The sequence below is a fragment of the Anomalospiza imberbis genome, chromosome 15 (genome assembly GCF_031753505.1).
Source record: "Anomalospiza imberbis isolate Cuckoo-Finch-1a 21T00152 chromosome 15, ASM3175350v1, whole genome shotgun sequence".
NCBI lineage: Eukaryota > Metazoa > Chordata > Aves > Passeriformes > Viduidae > Anomalospiza > Anomalospiza imberbis.
The window spans coordinates 4,401,222-4,421,450 of NC_089695.1; the positions used below are offsets into that span (position 1 = coordinate 4,401,222).

At 41.1% G+C, this 20,229-nt stretch overlaps 1 protein-coding gene across 4 annotated transcripts in view; it reads left to right on the top strand.

Moving 5' to 3' along the window:
• SLIT3 (slit guidance ligand 3) overlaps window positions 1–20,229 on the top strand; it is a 483,584-nt gene that overhangs the window by 285,311 nt on the left and 178,044 nt on the right. For all 4 annotated transcript variants that reach the window (XM_068205597.1, XM_068205596.1, XM_068205599.1 and 1 more), the window contains 2 exons: window positions 10,407–10,478; window positions 14,786–14,949. In XM_068205597.1, coding sequence (XP_068061698.1) covers window positions 10,407–10,478; window positions 14,786–14,949 — 236 coding nt within the window. The remainder of the gene's footprint in view (window positions 1–10,406; window positions 10,479–14,785; window positions 14,950–20,229) is intronic.

The window sequence follows — 20,229 nt, forward strand, 5'->3', positions numbered from 1 at the left end:
GCAGTCCCGCGGGCGCTGCCGCATTGCGGCACTGAAGTGGCCACGGGCTGGCACAGTGACCATCCCAAGGAGACTGAACACGACCACAGGGCACCAACAGTGGATGGAAAGTCCATTTTTGTCACTTTCTTTACCTCAGAAAAGGCAACTAATTTCTGTCTGCCACTCGGAATGGCTTTTCTGTTGGTGGTGTGTTACTCGGAGGAGTATGGAGGGCTGTGTTCATTGTGGGGGGAAGGCTGTAAGATTAGAGAGTAGAATAGAATTTTTTTACCATAATGCTGTAGCATTAAGGCTGCGGTGTACACAGGACAGGACAAATTAAAACACGGCTTTGAAGAATGATACCGTTCCTTTCTGATCCAGTGTTAATCAATTTCTTTAGAATGTCTTTTGGTGAAGTCCTCTAAGGAAATAGTAACACTCAGCTGACTGAATGCTGAAACCTTTTACCTTGGAAATCTCCATCATTAAAAGCCATCAGGCTGAACAAATTATCAAAGTCCTTTCAAATTTTGGAGTCAAACTGTGTTAGTTTGAATTGGATTGTGTTTATAAAGCTGTTTCACCTTTAGAAAGGACTAACCTGAAATAACTCTTTAGGCAGGGACCTGAGAAACTGTTTTATTTTACTGAGGAGCTGATCCAACAAATACAAAGTTTGTATAATTTGACTTCATGTTGTTGATTCTTTTTTATCTTTTCCATAAATTCATTCTGGTAGGCTTTCAGACCTCTGTATCTATTGAGAACCTAGTCCTGTTTCCATTGATTTTGTCAGGAGCAGCACAGAATCCATAAACCACAGTTCCTGACACGCATGCAGCTGGGGGACACCAAGAGCCATGTTTGGTATGAGAGATCTCTGTATAACCTAAAAAAAACCCACCAAAACCAACTCTAGTTAACAATTAATTTATATGAAAGCGAAATAATTGTATTGTAAGTTTATTGTATTAATTTATTGAAAAAGACGTTTTCAAATGAATCTACAAACCAAAATTTAGGGGAATTTAAATGGAACGCAATTATATTTTTTATTTCTGTGGTTCCTGCAAAAATCTGTGCCTAAATAAATGGATTGCAGGGACTAGATTCACTCTCTGCTGAAATCAGCAGTGGGATTTGCTCTGACTTCAGCAGACATTGTTCCCAGTGGTTTTAGGCAATAATATCAGCCCTGAAATTTGGTACCATAGAGAAACATCAAAACCACCCTAATGATGTAAAAGATTTACTCAGTGTTCACGTAAATACTTTTATTTCTTTTAGTCCAAATCAAAATTGTGGATGTAATTGGGACTTAGAGCCACAGCAGGCATTCCCAATACAGTGTACTGAAAATTGTGTAGCCTTTGGGCAAAGACCTGAGAAATTTTTTTGATTCAAAAATAAAAAGGAAAGCCAATGTTTCATTTGCAATTTTTGAGTTTAGAAGAAAAACTCATTGGAGAATCCTTCATTCAAAAATAAACCAGTGGCAGAATAATTTCAGCCTGCATTCTCTTGTCTTTGCACCAATGTTTTTATGTTTTAATTTAGGCTGAATGGAATTTGTATTTTCTGCCTAGAATTAAAGTGCCATGTAAAAGATTGAAAAGTTGATTGAAACTTCTCTAAAAAGCTTTTTCAACTCTCACTAGGCATAGATGTTAGAAAGAATTGGGAGATGCAACTGGTACATGTATTTTGTACAGCTGATAGAGGTGATTTGCTTGTGTGGGAAAACAGCAATGTCTTTCAGTGCACAGAAAGAGCAACTTCTCTAGGGGAAGCAATAAGACATTTCATGTAAGTCCACGTGAATTATATTCTTGATTTAACATCTAACAAAGTACACAATTAAATTTGTACCCACTTTCTCTGTATAAACTTTATTATGCTTTATTTTATCTTATCCTGTTCTCTGCTTTACCTTGTTTTGGAATATTTTATTTATTTGGGTGTTGGCATAAGTAAGTAAATTCAGGCATAATGATATGTATGTGCATATCTAACATAAATTCATGGCTAAAGGTAGCACCAGAAAGGTGTGGCCATACAATACCAAAATCCTTAATTTTGCTCATGCTTGATATTTCTGGCCTCTTGCCCATTTCCACTGATTCCCAGTTGCAATCTCTTTAGCTGGATAACTTGCCCAACATTTTCTTGCTGCAAGACTTTTTTCCCCTCTCCCCCGCTCTTAACCTCAGCTCCTGAGCTTGCCCATCCCAGAAACTCCAGCCAAGGCACAGCCAGACTCCAGGGGGAATTAATGCAGTAATTACAGGACTTAAGTTAATATGTCCTAAAGTTATCACTGTGGGCAAGTGTGAGTATCCTGGTTCTTGCCAGGTGACGAAACAGGCATTTTAAACAAAGAATCTGTTATTGTAATAACTCAATTTCCCTAAAGCCTGATGTTTTTGAAAGGAATCTCGCCCCTTCAAGGGGAAAAACAAATCTGCTTTAAACATCTGTCCTTTATAATAAACTTACATAGTTAAAATCTGACAGTTATATGCAAATTAAAATTAGCCACAGAATGGGAAGAACCAGACAATTGTAGCAGTAAACACTGTCGGCAATTTTTTGCATAATTCATGCTAAGCTTATTTACTTTATTTTTTCCATACATTTCTAAAACAGAGATTTTCTTTCCTCTGTATCCTTGAGATATTCACATTTCTGATGTCAGCTTCCCAAGTTAATGATGCTGGAGCCTCTCACAGCAATGTGATGAGAACATTTGTGAACACATTGTCAAAAGACTAATACTAGAACAGAAACCACTAATTGGCAACCAGTTATTTTTATTTCAGTGGCTTCTTCATGTCACCTGGAGACTATTTAGACCATTATTTGCCTGGGCTAACGTTGTGTTTAAAAATAACAATTTTCTGGTGCCAACTCATTTTAGAGTTGGGTACAAATATTGAGACAAACCCCCAGCTGTTATTGCTTGTGCTGCTAATTTGAGGTGTCAGCTCAGAGCTCTGCTGCTCCATGTCAGTGAATAAGCCCCTTGTGAGATCATTATGTTTCCTAACAGTGCCGAGTAAAGGATTAATCAGTGCAGCATCAGTTGCTTTCATTATCTGCCCACATGGTAGTTGTGGGCTTTAACTTAAACAGTCTGTGGTGAGATCAAGGAATTGAGTACAAGAGGCACTCGGGGCTCACCACAACTGAAAGGAGATGCAGTTGAGTTTTGGGCATTGCCTAAAAAGCAAACCTTGGATGCCTCGAAAGTCGAGGGTGACTGTACTCAGTGCTGAGGGATGGAGTGCTAAAGCCACTTTGCTTCTTCATCAGAGGCCAGAAGAAACAGTAAATATTTAATTCAATGCAAATTCCTCCTGACCTGTGTGAAAAATAGCTCTTTACAGCTATTGGAAATATAGCTCCTTTTGCCCTGCAATGTGAAAGTTAATTACACACATTAATTATGGCAGCGTATGAAACTCAAGTCTTGCGTTTATTGCTAAATATAGATTTAGATTCACTTTTTGGAATTGTTGCTGTTAGTTTTATTGGGTGCTATATGAGGGCTGGTGGGGGTCAGAAATTGTCATCCACTGTCCCTCCCTGGGGCAGGCTCATCCAATGCCATTCCTGACAGGGATTCACTTAGTATTTTATTACAGGCTTCCCTCCTGGTGGCTGCACACTCTGTAACAGCTCTTTTCTGTATTTTTCCTCTTCTTATTGTAAGAAACATTTTCCCTGTACCTAACAAAGATCCCTCTTTCTGAAATTTAAACCTGTTACTGCTTTGCTTAACCCCTGTGCGAATACAAGGAGCAGAGGGTGTCCTTTTCCTTTGCAGTGGCAAAGTGGTTTTATGTAGTTGAATGGAGGTTTAAAAGTAAGTGATGTGAAAAGTAAGTGATGTGAAACACAGAGGTCTAAGGTAATGGCACTGTTAGTGCTAAATTATACTGCTGGTCAGCTCCCAAATTCATGTTTCATCTCTGTATTTCAGACAGATCCTGAGGTCCTCCTTTTATGTGCATAAATACTGATGGTGATGTCTAATCTTGCATAGGGCTCAACAGTTGCACTCCACATGTACACTGGGAAAAAAAGATTCCTTCACTTTTATTTACTAACACTACACACACAGACACCCCCAAAGCTTTGAGGTCTTGGATAAGTCATGTTTCTGGCATTGCCAAGCACAGAGTAGTGCTGTCTTCTGAGCTCCACTGGCAATTTAGGCAGAGCTGTTCAGCTTTTTTTTTTTCTCTTTTTTGCCTCACTTCACCCACTTCTGAGTAGATGTAACATTATCAAAAAAACTATTAGCATGAGAGTCTTAATTATGCTTGGAGATGCCTTGGTTAAGTCTGAATGAATTTCCTGGTCTCATTTAGTGGATGTATAGTTGCGGTGGGGATAGGAGCTGGGAGCCATGGCAGTAATCTGGGAGTATGACAGTAATTCACTCCTGGGAACGTTCCCAGCTGCAGACACACCATTTGTAGCTATCCATTGCATGCACATGGATAATAATCTTGCATTAGGCCCAATTACATGGTGTTATGGACACACAACACGGGGATTACACACCCAGCCAGGAGCACCCTGTGACAGAGCAGGGGGGTAATTGGAGGAGACAGAAGGAAATGTTGGTTGTTAGTGCTCCCAGTGCTGCAGGGCCTGGCACAGCTCAGCCCCACCAGCCTGCTCCCCTTGGCTTTGCTGCTCCATTTCAGTGTCTCACTTTCAAAACCCACGTTCATCACAGAGGGAGGTAACCCAGCACCACCTTTTCACAATGTGTTGAGAGAGTTTTGAGTGGCAAAAGGAACTGAACATCGTTGTTTAACTTAGAGTGAAGCCCACAGACACATGGAAGCCTGTGCTGCCAAAGAAGGGCTGGAGTTTGTAGGATTCCTGATATCAAATCCTGTGTGTTAGAAACCTCTAAAAAATCTGCACTGCTCAAACATAAAATGCATTCAAACCTAGCAATAATCTAGTACAGGAGATGGTGCCTCTGCAGATCTCTTCCTCCATTTACCTGTCAGTAAATGAGTCTGAATATTTCTTTCTAACTGAGAATTTTACAAATGCTGTGGTGTCTCATGGTCAGCCAAATGTGACACCAAAGCAGCCTGGTGTGGATCAAAAACCTGAATGGCCAGCACAGCAGGCCTCTAGTAACTATGGGAGATGCTTATTAAGACTTGGGGAAAATGCTCAATTTGAATTAAGTTTGAATTATAATGTCTCAGTTTGATTAGCTATTTTGCTAATCAGCTACAGATGTGCAGTGGGAAGGAAACCAGAAACCAATCCCTGTTACTGCCAAGTAGCAATGGGCATCTTCAGCATCAAACAGATTCTCCCCTGCCCCTTTCACTTGAATCTGTTCAGGTTGAAACAAGAAGGAAGCATCACTGTGGCTATTGCACTGTACTGATGCATATTATGAAAATGCCTTGTACTTAGAAAAATGGACATCTGCATAGGTTTTTTTTTTCCTTTTGTCAATGATCAACTAGGATACCAGATTTTTTTTTTTTTAAGCTGGGATGTAGCAGGTGGTATTGTCATCAGTGTTGTGTGTTAAACAAAAAACCAACCCTCCTATGCATTTTTCCACTTGAAGTGTGACTGGAAAACATTAAGACAGTCATTTTTTAATAACTAGTTAATGTTTCAGATATTTCTGTTGTGTTGTGTAACATTTTCTGTCAAAGGAGATCCTTTTGGTACCAAATCAGATTAGAGCATGTGGATATGTTGTCATGAAAGTATGATTTCAGATGAAAAAGTTAACAGGCATTCTGATGTTTATTATATTCTCTTAATTATATTAATTGAATTCTAATTAAGGGAAGCAAAATCTTTGTGTGATCTGTGATATACAGAATTGAGATTGAATATTGACCTGACAGCTTGGGATTTCTGCTCTCTGAATTTGTCCAAGGGACCTGAAAGGAAGCTTAGAGTTTCTGAATTTTTAAACTAAAATACTTGTACTATTAGCAGCATTCAAAATTTCCTTTTTTTTCTCAAGGCCTCTGCCATAAAAGTTGTGTGATTTCTTTTGAATTAGGAGTATTGTTTTTTTTCTGTTTCTAGTCAGTCCTATGCAAGGCAGAGAAAGGTGTAAAGGATAATGCATAAATATTATTGAAAGAACCACAGACATGACAGTCGTTTCTGCAGGCTAGTGATTTTAATGTATTTACACTGTCTGGAATTACCAGCTCTGTGTCAGGGAACTGCAGTGGCATTCATGAATTTGGAGCAAGTCAGAAGAGAACAAAAAGTGCAACTGCATGGAATTAAATTTGCACCAGAAGTTTGAGGAAGGAGATAAGTAATTGTTTTCAAATCATGACAGGATTGCAGACTGAGCACTCTTTCCTTGAGAAAAATTCTGATTAGTAGGGGCTGTAAATCAGCTTTGTTTTTCAGAAGGAGGAAAGCAGCTCCACGTGTGCCTGTAGCCAGTTTGGACGACTGGCAGAGCGGTGAGTTAGGAGAGCAGCTCCTCTGGGGCTGCATATTGGAGTCAGTGGGACTCTGGCACTTCACAGTGGTGGGGGATGTGCCACCTCAGGGACTGCTGATCTCACGTTATGCATCTTCCAAGTAGTCCTTGGAGGATCCTTAGGGCTGCTGCAGTCTGCTTCTGCTTACCCTGCAAGAAGTGACAAGGATCACAGCCCAAGGTGGGAAGTTGGCTGGCATAAATAATATTGTCTATAACCCCAGTTTCCTGAGTCAGCATTTGGGTGTGAACAGTTTACAGGGAGAGGACTTCTAAATGGGAGGACAGTGCTTTTTCAAGGGAGGTGTTGGGGTCTGGAAGAGGTGGGAGGTTTGAGGCTGAGGACCACTCAGCAGAATATGCATCCCCATATGATGTTGGAGGAGTCAGAAGATTCTGGAATTCCTATTTCTCACAGCTTCCTGGTATTTATTAATCTCTTTCTATGGATTTGAATTTTGGGTGAATCAGTCTGAGGCTGGGACCTTGGAGCAGCCAGCAGACAACTGGAGCATCATTTATTTTTTTCCCTTCATGTACTAAAAATGCTGCTGTATTGTGTGTTCAACCCTGCCAGGACACAGCTCTTAAAAAATCATTGCTGGGAAGGAATCATGTGCATGATGGAAAGCTTTGCAGGATGTCTCTAGAGCACATCTCTACCTGAACACATTCCCATTCCAGAGTCCCCACTGCCTGGGAGCTGCGTGCTGTGCAGCCAGAGCAGCAGGGTTAAATTCCTGCAGCTCCTGCTGGGCTGTAGTGCAGGCAGTTCACTGGCAATTAGTGCCCTTTGCAGTGTTTGGCCTCCTCTGTTCTGAAATAATTGCTGTTATCATAGATGTTTTATTGCCTTCATTATAGTTAACATTTAAATATCAATGAAATAGTATTCTACTAAGTTATCTGTGCAGTAGCTGTCTGCTAGAGTTATCCCTGAAATTTGTGTGTAAAGAGAATATTAATTCAGCACTGATTTAGGATTCTTAGAAGGGGGGTTATATATTTGTCAATGAACTATGGGGAACCTTTGCTTATTTGAAAATAAGCAAGTATTTGCAAACCTTTGAAAAACCTGAGCCACTCTCATTCGGTATCTTGTGAGCAGAAATGCTGTGTGATTGGAATAATGCTTAGTCTCTTAAGTAGAAATATTTTAAGAACTTGTAAAATATTTTTGAATCATCAAGTCAGTAACAGGTGACCTTTCTGCATGCAGATGACTTGCTCTGGGGGACAGGGAGGTGTTCTCTGCCCTCAGTGCAGAGGGAAGCTCACTGTCACAGCCTGCTCTACCTTAATCCAATCCACATCCTTTAGAAATCAATAGAAAAATCTCTCTTGAATTCCTACGGCCCCCATTGAGTCCTGTAGTGCCATATGTGACTGATTCAGACATCAGCTACGTCTGTGATTTAATGTTTGTGAGCTGACTTCACATGTGGCTTTTATTTATCACTGCATACCTAAAATCTTCCATCCCAGTGCATAACTCATTTTAAAGTAATAGGCAACCAAGGCAGAGGGTTGCCTCAGAATTATATTTTTATGTTTACAGGAAAAAAAATGGTGATGCAATTATAAATTCCATTTCTGAGCCCTGTTTGAACTTCCCAACATGTAAAAAGCAAACACATACAGATACTGAGGGGTGGGTGTGTTAATGTATATATTCATGCACTCTCAGTGGGTTTGTTCCCTTTCTGAAATTGTTGTTCAGGCTTGTTTTTGGCTCATTGGCCACAAAAGACTGGTTACATCAGTGGGTAAATAAGGTAATGGAGCACCAGCATTGTAGGACAGAGAGGTTCATTTTGCACCCTACAGTCTGCCCCAGTGGGACGTGAGTAGCAGGGACTGTGGCAGAGCTTGCAGCCCTAACACTGGTGCTCAGGGTGCCAGCCCTGCAGCCACAGCACAGCAGAGCCCTGCAGGCTGGGAGGCACAGCTGGCAGAGGGGCTGGCAGCTCCAAGAGCTGACTTCCAGCTCTCCTGCTGAAGCTGACAGTGTTTCCCTCTTCATCTTGCCCTTCACATTTTTAGTAGGCTGCCTTTGAGTCCTTGCCTATTGAGAACCTGAATCCACAAACCCAGTGGTTTGTACACCCATCAGTTCCAATACTTGGCTGTGTGTTCCTTGTCCAATTTTTATTATCTTTAAGTTTTCCAGAGGATCTGGAATGAATACTACATGTTATACTATAAGTTATCATGTGCTAAGACTGACAGCTCTTATCAGCCTGGTGTGTGAACATGTGTGACTTGACTGATACAGATCTCTGGCAGCAGATCTCACATGCAGATTCCAGATTTTCAAAACTCTGCTTTTACTGACATTACTCTCTCTGCTCACAGATTTGGAAAGGAAGGGTAATTTTGCTCTGTTGGTGCAGTTTGCTGTCATGGGTATGTCAGCCCCCAAGCTGGCTCCAGATTTCCAGTGCATCCATCTGGTGCAGCACAGTGCTGGAATACCAGCTCTGATCCTGCTGAGCGACTACGTGGGTGCTGTCCTGCCAGGATGCAGCACAGCAGCAGCACCAAAACAAGCTGCAAGTGTCAGAGCTGCTCCCAGCCTGCTCCTGAGCGTGCCTGTGCAGAGCCAGGGTACCCTGCTACCTCCTGGCTTTGCCAATATGTCTGTGTGTGTCTTCCTGTGTACCCAAAACCCAGTCTTAATAGGGTAAAATCTAATTAGCTGTAATCTGCTGATGTTTTAGATGATGGCTCTGCCAAGGGATTTCTAGGCAGAATTGTAAAAATGGTTTTAGAATTGGCAGATGACCAGGAGAGAGAGTTAACTCCTGGAAGACTGTTCTAGAGCTTTTGATTAAGGGAAGGATGAGGTAGGTGCTGTTCCTGCTTCAGCAGGTATGTACTTATGTATTCTTCTGCACATACATAAACACACAAAAGCACTGTCTTCTGCCAAAGTGACCCTGTGGAATTCTGTGCCCCTTGTAGAATGCAGAGGTTGCTCCCTGCCCTGCTGCTGTGGACACTGCATGTTTCAAGCAGGACTGGCCACGCTGGGACACTGAGTGACACCAGCCCTGGCCATTCTCATGACAAGCTGGGCTACTGTATTTGCAGATTTGGTGCTCTGGCAGCGTGGCAATTAGGCTCTGTTAAAGTGCTTTCCATTTCCCATGCTATCTTGATAAACTTTATAGCTTCTAATTTGCTGGAGAGTCATTGATATAATTAGGAGCTCCACAAACGGGAGCAGCACACACAGCTGATGGTAATCTCAGTTCATTCTTCCTGAGAAGCTCTAAGGGGGTCCCTCCAGCAGCCCAGATTTTCTCTGTAGGCTCTGCTTTGACAGAGCAGCAGCAATCCTTCCATGCCTGGGTCAGGACATGCTTTATTGCAGGCTGCTCCACTCCCCATATATTTTTCCCTGAGGAAGGGGAGGAGAGGGAGCCCATCCATCCGTGTGTTTCTGAGGAGCAATGGGAGCTGTCTGTCCGTGTCAGCAGGCTGTGCTAACAAGCCTGGGAGAGCCAACAGCTCTCTTTTGGTCGCAGTACTTCAAAATCCTTCAAATTGCCTTTAAATGCTGTGCCCAAGTCTGATGTCCCCCCACTCAGGCTGCACCAGGTTTTCAAACAAAGTGGCAGTTGAACAGACAGGTCTGGATCTGTTCCAGTAGTTGATAAAAGCTCATTTTCTGTACCCCTCGTTCCCCAGACGTGGCAAACAGTGACCTCCAGCCATCCTGATGCTGCTGTTGGTTGCTTTCTCTGAGTAGAATCTTTCATGGTATGTCACAAATTGTCACAGCTATCTGGGAGTGTGCCTTGCTGCTTGCCAAGAATTTTAACAGGTTGTTTTTGTAAATGGTGTGTTGGTGAATAGATGCAAATAATTGATCAACCTATTATTCTCTCTTTTTTTTTTTCTCTCCTAACAGTACCCTCAACAACAACAACATCACCCGCATTCCTGTTACCAGCTTCAATCACATGCCAAAGATCAGGACTCTGTGAGTAGGATTTTCTCATTTTATAATGCAAACCTGATGCTGTAAACCAACTTTTTGGCTATTTGTCATCTGTGATAATCTCATTTCAGTCCCTCAGGCTGCCTCAGGGGCCTGGGTGGCTGCAGGGCTGGGGAGCCCCTGGGGAGCCCAGGTAGGGTTGTGAAGGGGGCTGGTGCCCACAGAGCCCTGAGAGCCACTGTTCTGGATCTGCCCAGCATTAAGTAACAGTCAGTTTTATCAAGATTTTGAATTTACCCAGAAAATAAACTGGCTTTTTTTTTTTCCCTTGGGAAAATCCATAATGTGAAATGTCTTCCAAGCTGGAATATCAGCAAAATTGTAAAAAATGCTCAGATGGATCAAATTATTGAATTTTGTTAATATCCTGTGTTTAAATCCCATTTATTCTTTTCAAATTCAGAATACTAATTTCTGAAACAAGGCATTTTTAAAGAAGATGAGAAAAGCATCTTTCCAGATACTTTCTGTAACAAAATGTCACTTATTCTGATGGATATTTTATAAAAGCTTCTCTTATATCAAATCCATTTGTTTCTGAGCTGCATGCCATTGCACTGGAAAAGCTCTGTTCTTTAGTAGATCAAAATACAAAGACTGTGAAATTAGACTAAGCATTTGTATAATTTAGCCATAGCCTACCAAAACCATTTCCTTAAGTAAATTATTTCTTTAAATTCCTTTAGGGAATACACAGCTTCAGGAAAAGTCATGTCTAAACAAAGCACCCCTGTTTTTCCTCCAGATTCTCAAACTCATCCAAGATGTATTTAATTCTAAAGGCAAAGAAAGGGAAATAGTAGCTAGCCTGAAAATTTTCTGTGCCACTGGAAAAATACAATACTTCAGGGATGCTATGCATGCATGTGTAAAATCATATTTAATATATTAACAGAAGTGAAGAAAAATGGCTCTTACTTATGTCAATCTCTGTAAGATAACCTCTGACTTAAATTTGCATTCTTCATCAAATGATGACATTATTAGACCTTAATGTAGGTAATTAAATGGAAATGAGATGTTTGTCTTTTAGAATAGAATGGCTAAAGAAGATAAAGGTGTAGAGTTAAGGTTCCTGGAGTTTTGCCTTTTCTTATTCAGAAATTTTGCCTGGCTTTTCCAGATTAGCCAGTCTTGTCTGTTAGCAGAGCTCAGCCTTCAGTGTCTTCTGCCATTTTCCCTTTAGTTTAATTTCAGAGATGGCTTTGTATATAACTCCCTGGAGACTTACACTGACTAATCCCCCTCTGCTGTAATTAGGGGGGAAAAAAAAGGAAAAAAAAGGAAGAACTTATAAATAGGATTTATAAAGGAAAGCTTTTCTATTGAATTCTGAGAGACACATTTTATAGAAAATGAATGCTGCCCCACTCTAAAAGGATTTGCTGGAAATTTAATTTTGGGTCTATGGATAAAAGGGCAACTTTAGCAAACTTGGATTTGTATTCATTCACCTGATGTTCTGTAAAGTCAGTTTCATCAATATCAAATGACAGGTTTCAGTCTCCAAAGACTGCCAAATAATACACAGCACCCCAAGCAGGTCAATGTGGGAATTTGCATAAAGATACTCTTTGGGGGAGGATGTTAATGTTCTCTCAAGTTTCTTGTTGGAAATGGATTATGAATGACGTCCCTCACAGTTTGGTGAGTTCACCATTTCCTTAAAAAATGATCATCAGTGTGTTCACCTTCTCAAATAACCTGACACTTAGATGTGCTTTTTTTTTTTTGGAAGTTTTTTGTCGGAAATCCCTGGTCTGAATATTCCTTAAGTAGGGATGAGCCCTTTTTCCAATCAGCTGAGGCCCAGTGCAGTGTGGACAGTGTTTTCCTTTGTGTCTCTTTTAAATTCTGGTGAGATCCATTAGCAGGATATTTGGGGATGCTCCTGCTGCAGCTACGTGTGCCCTGATGGTTCTGTGAATAAACAGCTTTTCTTCATGGCTCTCAAAACAATCTGCCTATTGCAGAACAGAGAAGAAAATATAAAAAGTATATTAACCTTCAACATGAGCGCTCAGGGGAAAGAGGAAAAATGGTAAAATACCAGGAAGTTTTGAAGCATTTGAAGAATTCTTTACCAAAATCAGCTCTTCTGTGCTAAGATTTTTTAGTTAGCTGTCTTTTCTGTTCTTAAGTTTCATCGATTTTTAGCTTTGATTGGAAGTGACAGGAATTAGTTTTTATTGATCTGCTTTCCTTTGCTTGAAACAGCTTTATTTATGATAAAGCATGTTCCCTCTACCTATTTGCTTAATGGTAAGTGTCCTGTTGTCTCTGCATCTGTGAATTACTGCTGAGACAGGTAAATGCATTACTTCTTTTCATTTTTTTTATTTAAGGGTAAACTGCAAATGTGTGAATGCACTTCAGTGTTTCTTGTGTTAACAGGGAATTGGTTTATAATGCTTTTGAAGTACTGTGAAAAGTCTTCTTGAGGCTGTATTTATTAATATGATTATCAACAATATATTCTGATAGGCTGCTTTGTTAAGACAGGGCTCCTAAATGATCTTCTCTCCAAGAAGAGCAGCTATGCCAAAAGACAAGGAGGGATCTGTTGAGGCAGGGAGCTGGTGGTTTGCACTACTGAAACAGGAACCCCCAAAACCCAGATAAATCAATTAGGTGAGGGGGAAAAAAACAGCTCACAGAACAGGAGAACTGCCTAACCCTAACCCTTTTTGTGAAATAGTGCTTTTCTCACTCATGTCTGCATGCAGGGGGTGCAGGGAACGGCATGGGATGAGCTCAGTTCCAGAAGGAAGGTGATCCTGAGTATCATTGTTGATTGCTGTGGTGGGAAGGATGAGACTCTGAGGACTTAAATAAAACACTGACTCTCTTAAGTTACAACAAATTCTTAGGATGATTTCTGGCTTGATGATATTTATGTATTTATTTGTTTTTCAACAAAAAGGCAGATTAATTGTTCATAATAGCCTAAGATATTACTGGAAATCTAACTTGCTGCAGCTTCAGTTAAAGAGCTTCACTATCCCTAAACTCAAGGTCTTCTAGCCATCCTTGTAGAACAATTACATTTTGCAGTACTCCCAGGAGATTACTGCTTTCCATCTCTACAGGATAAACTCTCAGTTCCAGATTTGTGGGGTTTTTTTTCTTTTCCTTTATTGTGGCTGTCCACCCCAGACATACAAATCTGGGGACTGTCAGCCTGGGCGCCACTGCTGAGCTGAGCTGCTGCTGTGCTGTAAGGACAGCTCACAGACAGACATTTTATTTCTTTGGAGCACGGACGAGGCTAAATCTGGTGCACACCAATTGTGTGCCTGTAATATGAGTGAATAATGTTTTGTCTAACCATTTCTGATGGGATTTTTAATCTGGTTCATGATTTCATTTGGTGCAACACTCCAAATGCATGAGTCATTACAGGAATGAAATAATTAATGTCCTGGACTTCTGTTTTGACCTAAAATTTGGTAGCTATTTAAATGACCAGATTTGTTCCCTGAACCCATCATCAATTTGCAGACGTGACAATGGTTCTGCAAGTCCTGGCAGGGCGCTGCCCATGAGTGGATCTTTCATGAGCTGAAAATTCCTGTCTAGATCCTTTATACTTCTGTTAAATTACTACAGGAAAAAGAGCATTGATGAACTTGTACAGGCAACACAGGAACAGAAATGGTATCAGTAGACTCTGAAGTTTTATTTTACCTGTCTTTTCCCAGAATATTCTGAGTTGGAAGGGATCCATAAGAGTCATCAAGTCCAAGTCTTCAGTGAATGGCCCATACAGGGATCAGACCCACAACCTTGGTGTTATTAGCACCATGCTCCAACCCACAGAGCTAATGTGGAGAGGTTCTCTCTCTCCACCTCTCCCCAAATAATGGAGAAGACGGAAGAATCACTCATCATCCTGTTCTTCAGCCTGGTCCTCATGTTTAAATAATCCATTCTTTGAATTCAATTAAAGATATCACACTGATGCAGTTCTTTCTGACGTGAAATCACAGACAAAGCAATTACATGGAGCAATCTTAAATTCTGCATATTTTTGTCTCTAGAATGGCCATCTGTAGGTGGATCACCATTTAACTGAAATTTTGAAAACATTGCAAATAATAGCACAAATTTCTATTAGACCTTTGTATAATATTGAGGACAGCCAAGCCCTGACTCATCTGTAAACAAGAACCTAGGGTGATGCCACTGAAATGGCAGCAGAGAGCGGGGCAGGCTCGCGGTTGATGGCTGCCTTTGTGGGTTTGGTTTGGAAAACGCCGGTAACTGTGGGTTTGCTGTGTGTTTTGCAGGCGGCTGCACTCCAACTTCCTGCACTGTGACTGCCACCTGGCCTGGCTGTCGGACTGGCTGCGCCAGCGCCGCACCATCGGCCAGTTCACCTTCTGCCTGGCGCCCGTCGGCCTGCGTGGCTTCCTCGTGGCAGAGGTGCAGAAGAAAGACTTTGTCTGCTCTGGTAATGCTGCCAATCCTCCTTTATCTATCTCATATCTCCTTTATCTATCTCTATTTTTATGTTCCCATAAAAAAACAGCGTGGAAAATGGCTGTGTCGCTTTTGAATGCAAACAGCAGCAATCCTGTTTGTTTTTGTCATCGCTAAACTGTATGGGAGGAGATTAAATTGTTGGTTTTTTCAGCTTTGTGAGAATTATTGGATTCCAGTTAACATTTCAGTTCTCAAATTACTTCTTCTGTTTTAACATTGCCAATGATATCAACATAAGAAATCAATTATGTGTGGATAATTTGGTATTTCTCAAGGGAAGAGCTCTACAGCTGACTGGAATACAAAAGAAAGGAAATGGAAAATGCAAATCTGAGTCTGTTGACAAATGATTGGACTTTAGAACGTGAGGAGCAGATTTTATCCCAGGGACTGAAACAGTGATTCTTAGGGAGCCAATGCACTTTGCTCTTGTACAAGTTTCCACACTGATAAATGGAGCTGATGATACTCACAAATCATGAGTCTGTATGTTGGGCCTATTCATCAAGTCTCTGGAACTGCACTTGGTTCTTGTGGGATAGAAATACATTTTCCTAAAAGGAAAAGAAAAAGAACAAAAGAAAAAAAAAGACAAGAAGTGGAGAAAGAAATCTGAGTTGGGTTGAAAGGAAGGATGTGGTGGAGGAGCAGCATGGCAATGTGTATGCTGTGGAAAAAAAAAGATGCCAGACATAAGTTTGGAGTTAGTTTTGCAGCCCCAGTGGTGACACAGAGGGCTTGTTATGGAGATGATGTGAGTTGAACCTTGATAGACTGCGAGCCCTGTGCTGTTTTGTTCCTTATCTCTCACAGCCTGTGAGCCCTAAAACTTTATCCTATGGGTACATGGATAGGCTGATTGAAATAATGTAGAACTGCTCGTGCCAGAAATGTTTTAGGAATGCCTTTTTTCTGTCATTCCATTTACATGTGAGTAAGAGAAACGGTTGCATTTAGAGAAAGAAGAAAGGTTTGACCCCAGTCGACTATGATTGATTAATGCCCAGCCCAAAGGTGTGCTGAAGTGTTATGGGCATGTGGAAAATGAAATTGTGCATAGTGCTCATTGAGACATGCTATTTCAGAGTGCTGAGCAGCCTCTGCACTGTAGTGGAGATGATAGGCAGAATATCTGATAAGTTACATCAAAAGTTTAACTAAAGAAAAAGTTTAGAAATGCAACAGTCTTGGGAAAGGAAGGATAAAACAAATGGATAAATGAATGAAGCTATTAGCAGAAGCTAATTTTACCAAAGAGGCAACCACAGCTTTTTTTTTTTTTTTTTACTCTCATGAAATGAAGTTTCAGATGGAGCATGAGTTCAGCTATTTGGATTTATGATACAGTGAAGTGGAGGAAAATGAGTTGTTTAAGTCAGGAGAAGAGATAATAATTGCTGAATGAGAAATGTAATGTGAACAGAACTCATTTAAATGGCGTTGTCTGTGCAGACTGAGACTTCTAAAAGTGACAAGGTTTTTAACAGATCCCTGTTGGACCAAGAGGATATAGGCATTCTCTCAAGATCTGCCTGCTTTTGTGAAAAATACAAAATCAAGGAAAATTCAAGGAAAGAAATTTTCAGTGAGACAGTCCATCAACTGTATCCCTGTAACTCTCATTTGGGAAATGAAGTGAAATGTACTGAAAAAGAAGTTCATTTGGAGAGCTCATTTTAGTGGTGGATTTAGCTGAGAATTCAGCTTAGTACATGCTAGTTTGATAAAAATCTACATGGACAGCTAGTTTAAAGAGGATATAAATCTTCACTTCTCCCCATTACAGTTCTTATACTTGATTTTACAGCACAATTTGTTAATGTGTGAGTATGAAGTCAAACTAGGACAGGCGGAGAAGAGCAAACTGAAGCTGTTCCTCTGCAATGGAATTTTGTAGAAGTTAAGGTGATGTGAATTGCTGTAATCAGCCTTGACCTGGCAGGGAGAGCCACCTTTGCATCCCAGTTAGGAAGAGCTGAAATTCCAAGTGGTGAACTGCTCTGTTGAAGGATAGGTTCAGGATATCAAGCGCTTGTGTTTTTATGGCAGTAGGAATATCAGAGCAGCAAAAAAACCCTCAGCTTTTCCTTCACTGTGAAATGGGCTCCATCAGAACATTCCAGTTTCAAACTTGTGCTGCTGGATGCTTCAGAGGAGAAAGAGTAGATTCATAATTCAGGGAAAGAAGAAACACAACATGAAAAGCTGACTCCTCTATACTCTTTGAACCCTATGCAAAAATAGCAATCTTTTATAATTTTACGAGAAATGTTTCTTTGGAAATAGATTTTGAATGCTACAAGTGGAAAAAGAAGAACTGAAGCAATTATAGAGAAGTGCCATAAATAAAACCAAGTTTATGGATTCCCTGTGGACATGTTCTGCACCATGGTGTTTGCGTTAGGAAAAAAATCTCTCCAGATAATGTTGCTGAAATTGGAGTTATGTGCAGATATGTCGAGGTAAACTGAGTCATACCTGTGTAACCTGGGTGTCAGTCTTTCAAAAATGTTGTTCAGCTTGTTGTTACAAGTTATAAAAGAGCTGATTTAAATGGTGCTTGTAGGTCACCTGAGAGCAGTGGAGAAGCTGCTCCAGGTTTCTCTTGTTCGAGCATTTGGCTCAGAGCTGGAGGTGAAGGTGCAGGATTCAACAGTGCACAGTTGCCTGGAGAGAGGCTTGGAAATGTGTCTGGTTGGGTTTGTGTTTCTGAGGAGAAGGGGAAAGGTCAGGGGCAGAGTGGGGCTGGGACTAGATGGCTCCTCACCATCAGGGGAGAGTACCACGTGCTGCTGGCACTCCTGTCACCCACCAGGGCCTTCTGGCTGGCTCCTGCAAGCTGTCCCCTCCCTGCAGGAGAATGTCTCCTCCAGAGCCACCTCTGACAGAGCAGCCTTCCTGGGCCTTTGCCTTCAAGGCCATCTGTTCTGGAGAAATCTCCAAACAGCCTCTTCCTCCTGCACAGTTGGCTATGGAGCTCTGGGATGCTTTTGGTGAGAGAGTCTCCTACAAGGTGGGATGTGAAGGGGAAATTCTGTGGCACCAGAGGATGAGCTCCTTGTGCTGTTGTGCTGCACAAAGGTAGTGGGGTGTATTTCACATGGACAGCAGGATGTATTTCACATGGAGAAGGGGTGTATTTCACATGGATCATGGGCTGTATTTCACATGGATCATGGGCTGTATTTCACATGGATAGCAGGCTGTATTTCACATGGAGAAGGGCTGTATTTCACATGGAGAAGGGCTGTATTTCACATGGATAAGGACTGTATTTTACATGGATAGCAGGCTGTATTTCACATGGATAGTAGAGTGTATTTCACGTGGATAAGTGCTGTATTTCACATGGATCATGGGCTGTATTTCACATGGATAAGGGCTGTATTTCACATGGATAAGGGCTGTATTTCACATGGATAGCAGGCTGTATTTCACATGGATAGTAGAGTGTATTTCACGTGGATAAGGGGTTTATTTCACATGGATCATGGGATCCATGTGAAATACAAATCACATAGATGGCAGGGTGTATTTTACATAGGTAGCACGATGTATTTTTTCTCTCTCCACCATAGCTTTGCTGTTCACTGCCATGCTGCTGTGACAAAAATCAGTGCAGTAAGCAAAGACAGCGTCAGTTGAAGCACTACCTGTATTCTGGTCTTTGAGAGATGTTTATTTTTATATTCTCTTAGGTAGCAGAGAAGCATCTGGGGGTGCTGGCTTATGCTCATTACCTCCTAGAGCTTTCTCATCTTTGCCTGGATCAAACCCAGCTTCCTTCCTATGCTCAGATGTTTCACTGTTGGACTGGCTTCTCCTTCTCTGTCTGTCTCTCAAACACATTCTCTCTCTTTCTCTGCCTATTTGTCTGTCTCTTGTCCTCCTCTGACCTCCTCATGATAGTAATTTTATTTCATTTTCCTCTCATATAAGTTTTATTATGGCTCTTTGATTTTTCTTCTACCTGCTCCTTACTTATTGAAGTTGAAATTAGCTTATGTATTGATCAGTTATGTCAAGTTATTATGTGTTTTCTCACCTGCAACAGCTGTAATGCTTTGCAAACAAAGCAGTGGATTCATGAAGTTATGTCATCAGCAGCATCTCTGTTTTTTCAGAGTTCTCTGTGCAGAAGCCACTGACCCCATTTGGAAATTTTTTTTGCAGTGATGAATTGTCCTGGTTTTCCTAAGTATATATGTGAGAATATCTGTGCATCTAAACAGGAGCATTGTGTCTTGTACTGTGATCTGTCTCATACTTCAGCTGCTGGTCAGATTTGTTGTCGTTTTGGCCAGTAGCTTGATAGTGGACAGTGTTTACACTGGAGTATGAAGATTGGGTAAGATTTCTTAAGCTAGACTAGAGACTGATATTTCTAAGTTGATTAAATTTGTAAGTCTAAAATATGTGATTATTAGTACTTTTCTAATAATGAAACATGCATTGTAGGAGAAGGAAGGTGGATGCATACAATGCTAGCTTTTTATATTAGAAACAATTTTCTTTGATTCTTGATCCTTAGTTACCATTCTGAGAGTCTCAAAGAATGTAAAGAAAATCAAAATGTATAATTGGGACTAAATAACTTACATTTCAGTCTGAAATTGACTCGAGAGAAATGATTACCATAGCCAAGTGTTTTCTGGCTAAGTAAACTGATACTGATTTTGAGAAAACACTGGATTGACCCAAATCTTGGTTGAAGATCTAGATTTTCTGATTCGTGGGGTGAGACTGCAGCTGAGGTATAATAAAGAAGAAAATATATTAGCTTCCTGCTGCTTCATGCAGACTGGAAGCCCTAATAAGGAAGCAGATTTATTTGTTGGGTGAGGTCAAACAGTCTTCAAACATAGCTGTTACTCTGGCCAGACCACAGAACTCAGGAGATTGTCTTGCTCCATTTCCTGATAACTTCATAGCATGTTGCTGAGGAGACAACCAACAACAAGTAGCTAATAAAATAGGCTACTTGTTGTTGGTTAGCACCTTAATGAGAGCGTTCAGGAGATGCCAAAGGAAAAGTGCATGGGGACAGGAACTCCCCCCATCTGCTTGTGGTTAAAACACCCTGCAGGCTGTGTGTGCACAGGCAGCAGTGGCACAGGAGGCACTGCCAGCACAGGGAATTGGTGCTCCTGGAAGCTAAACAGGGGCAGGAACTGTTTGCTGGGATGCAGGTCTTGCTGGGATGTAGATTTTGCTGGGGATGCAGGTTTTGCAGGGATGCAAGTCATGC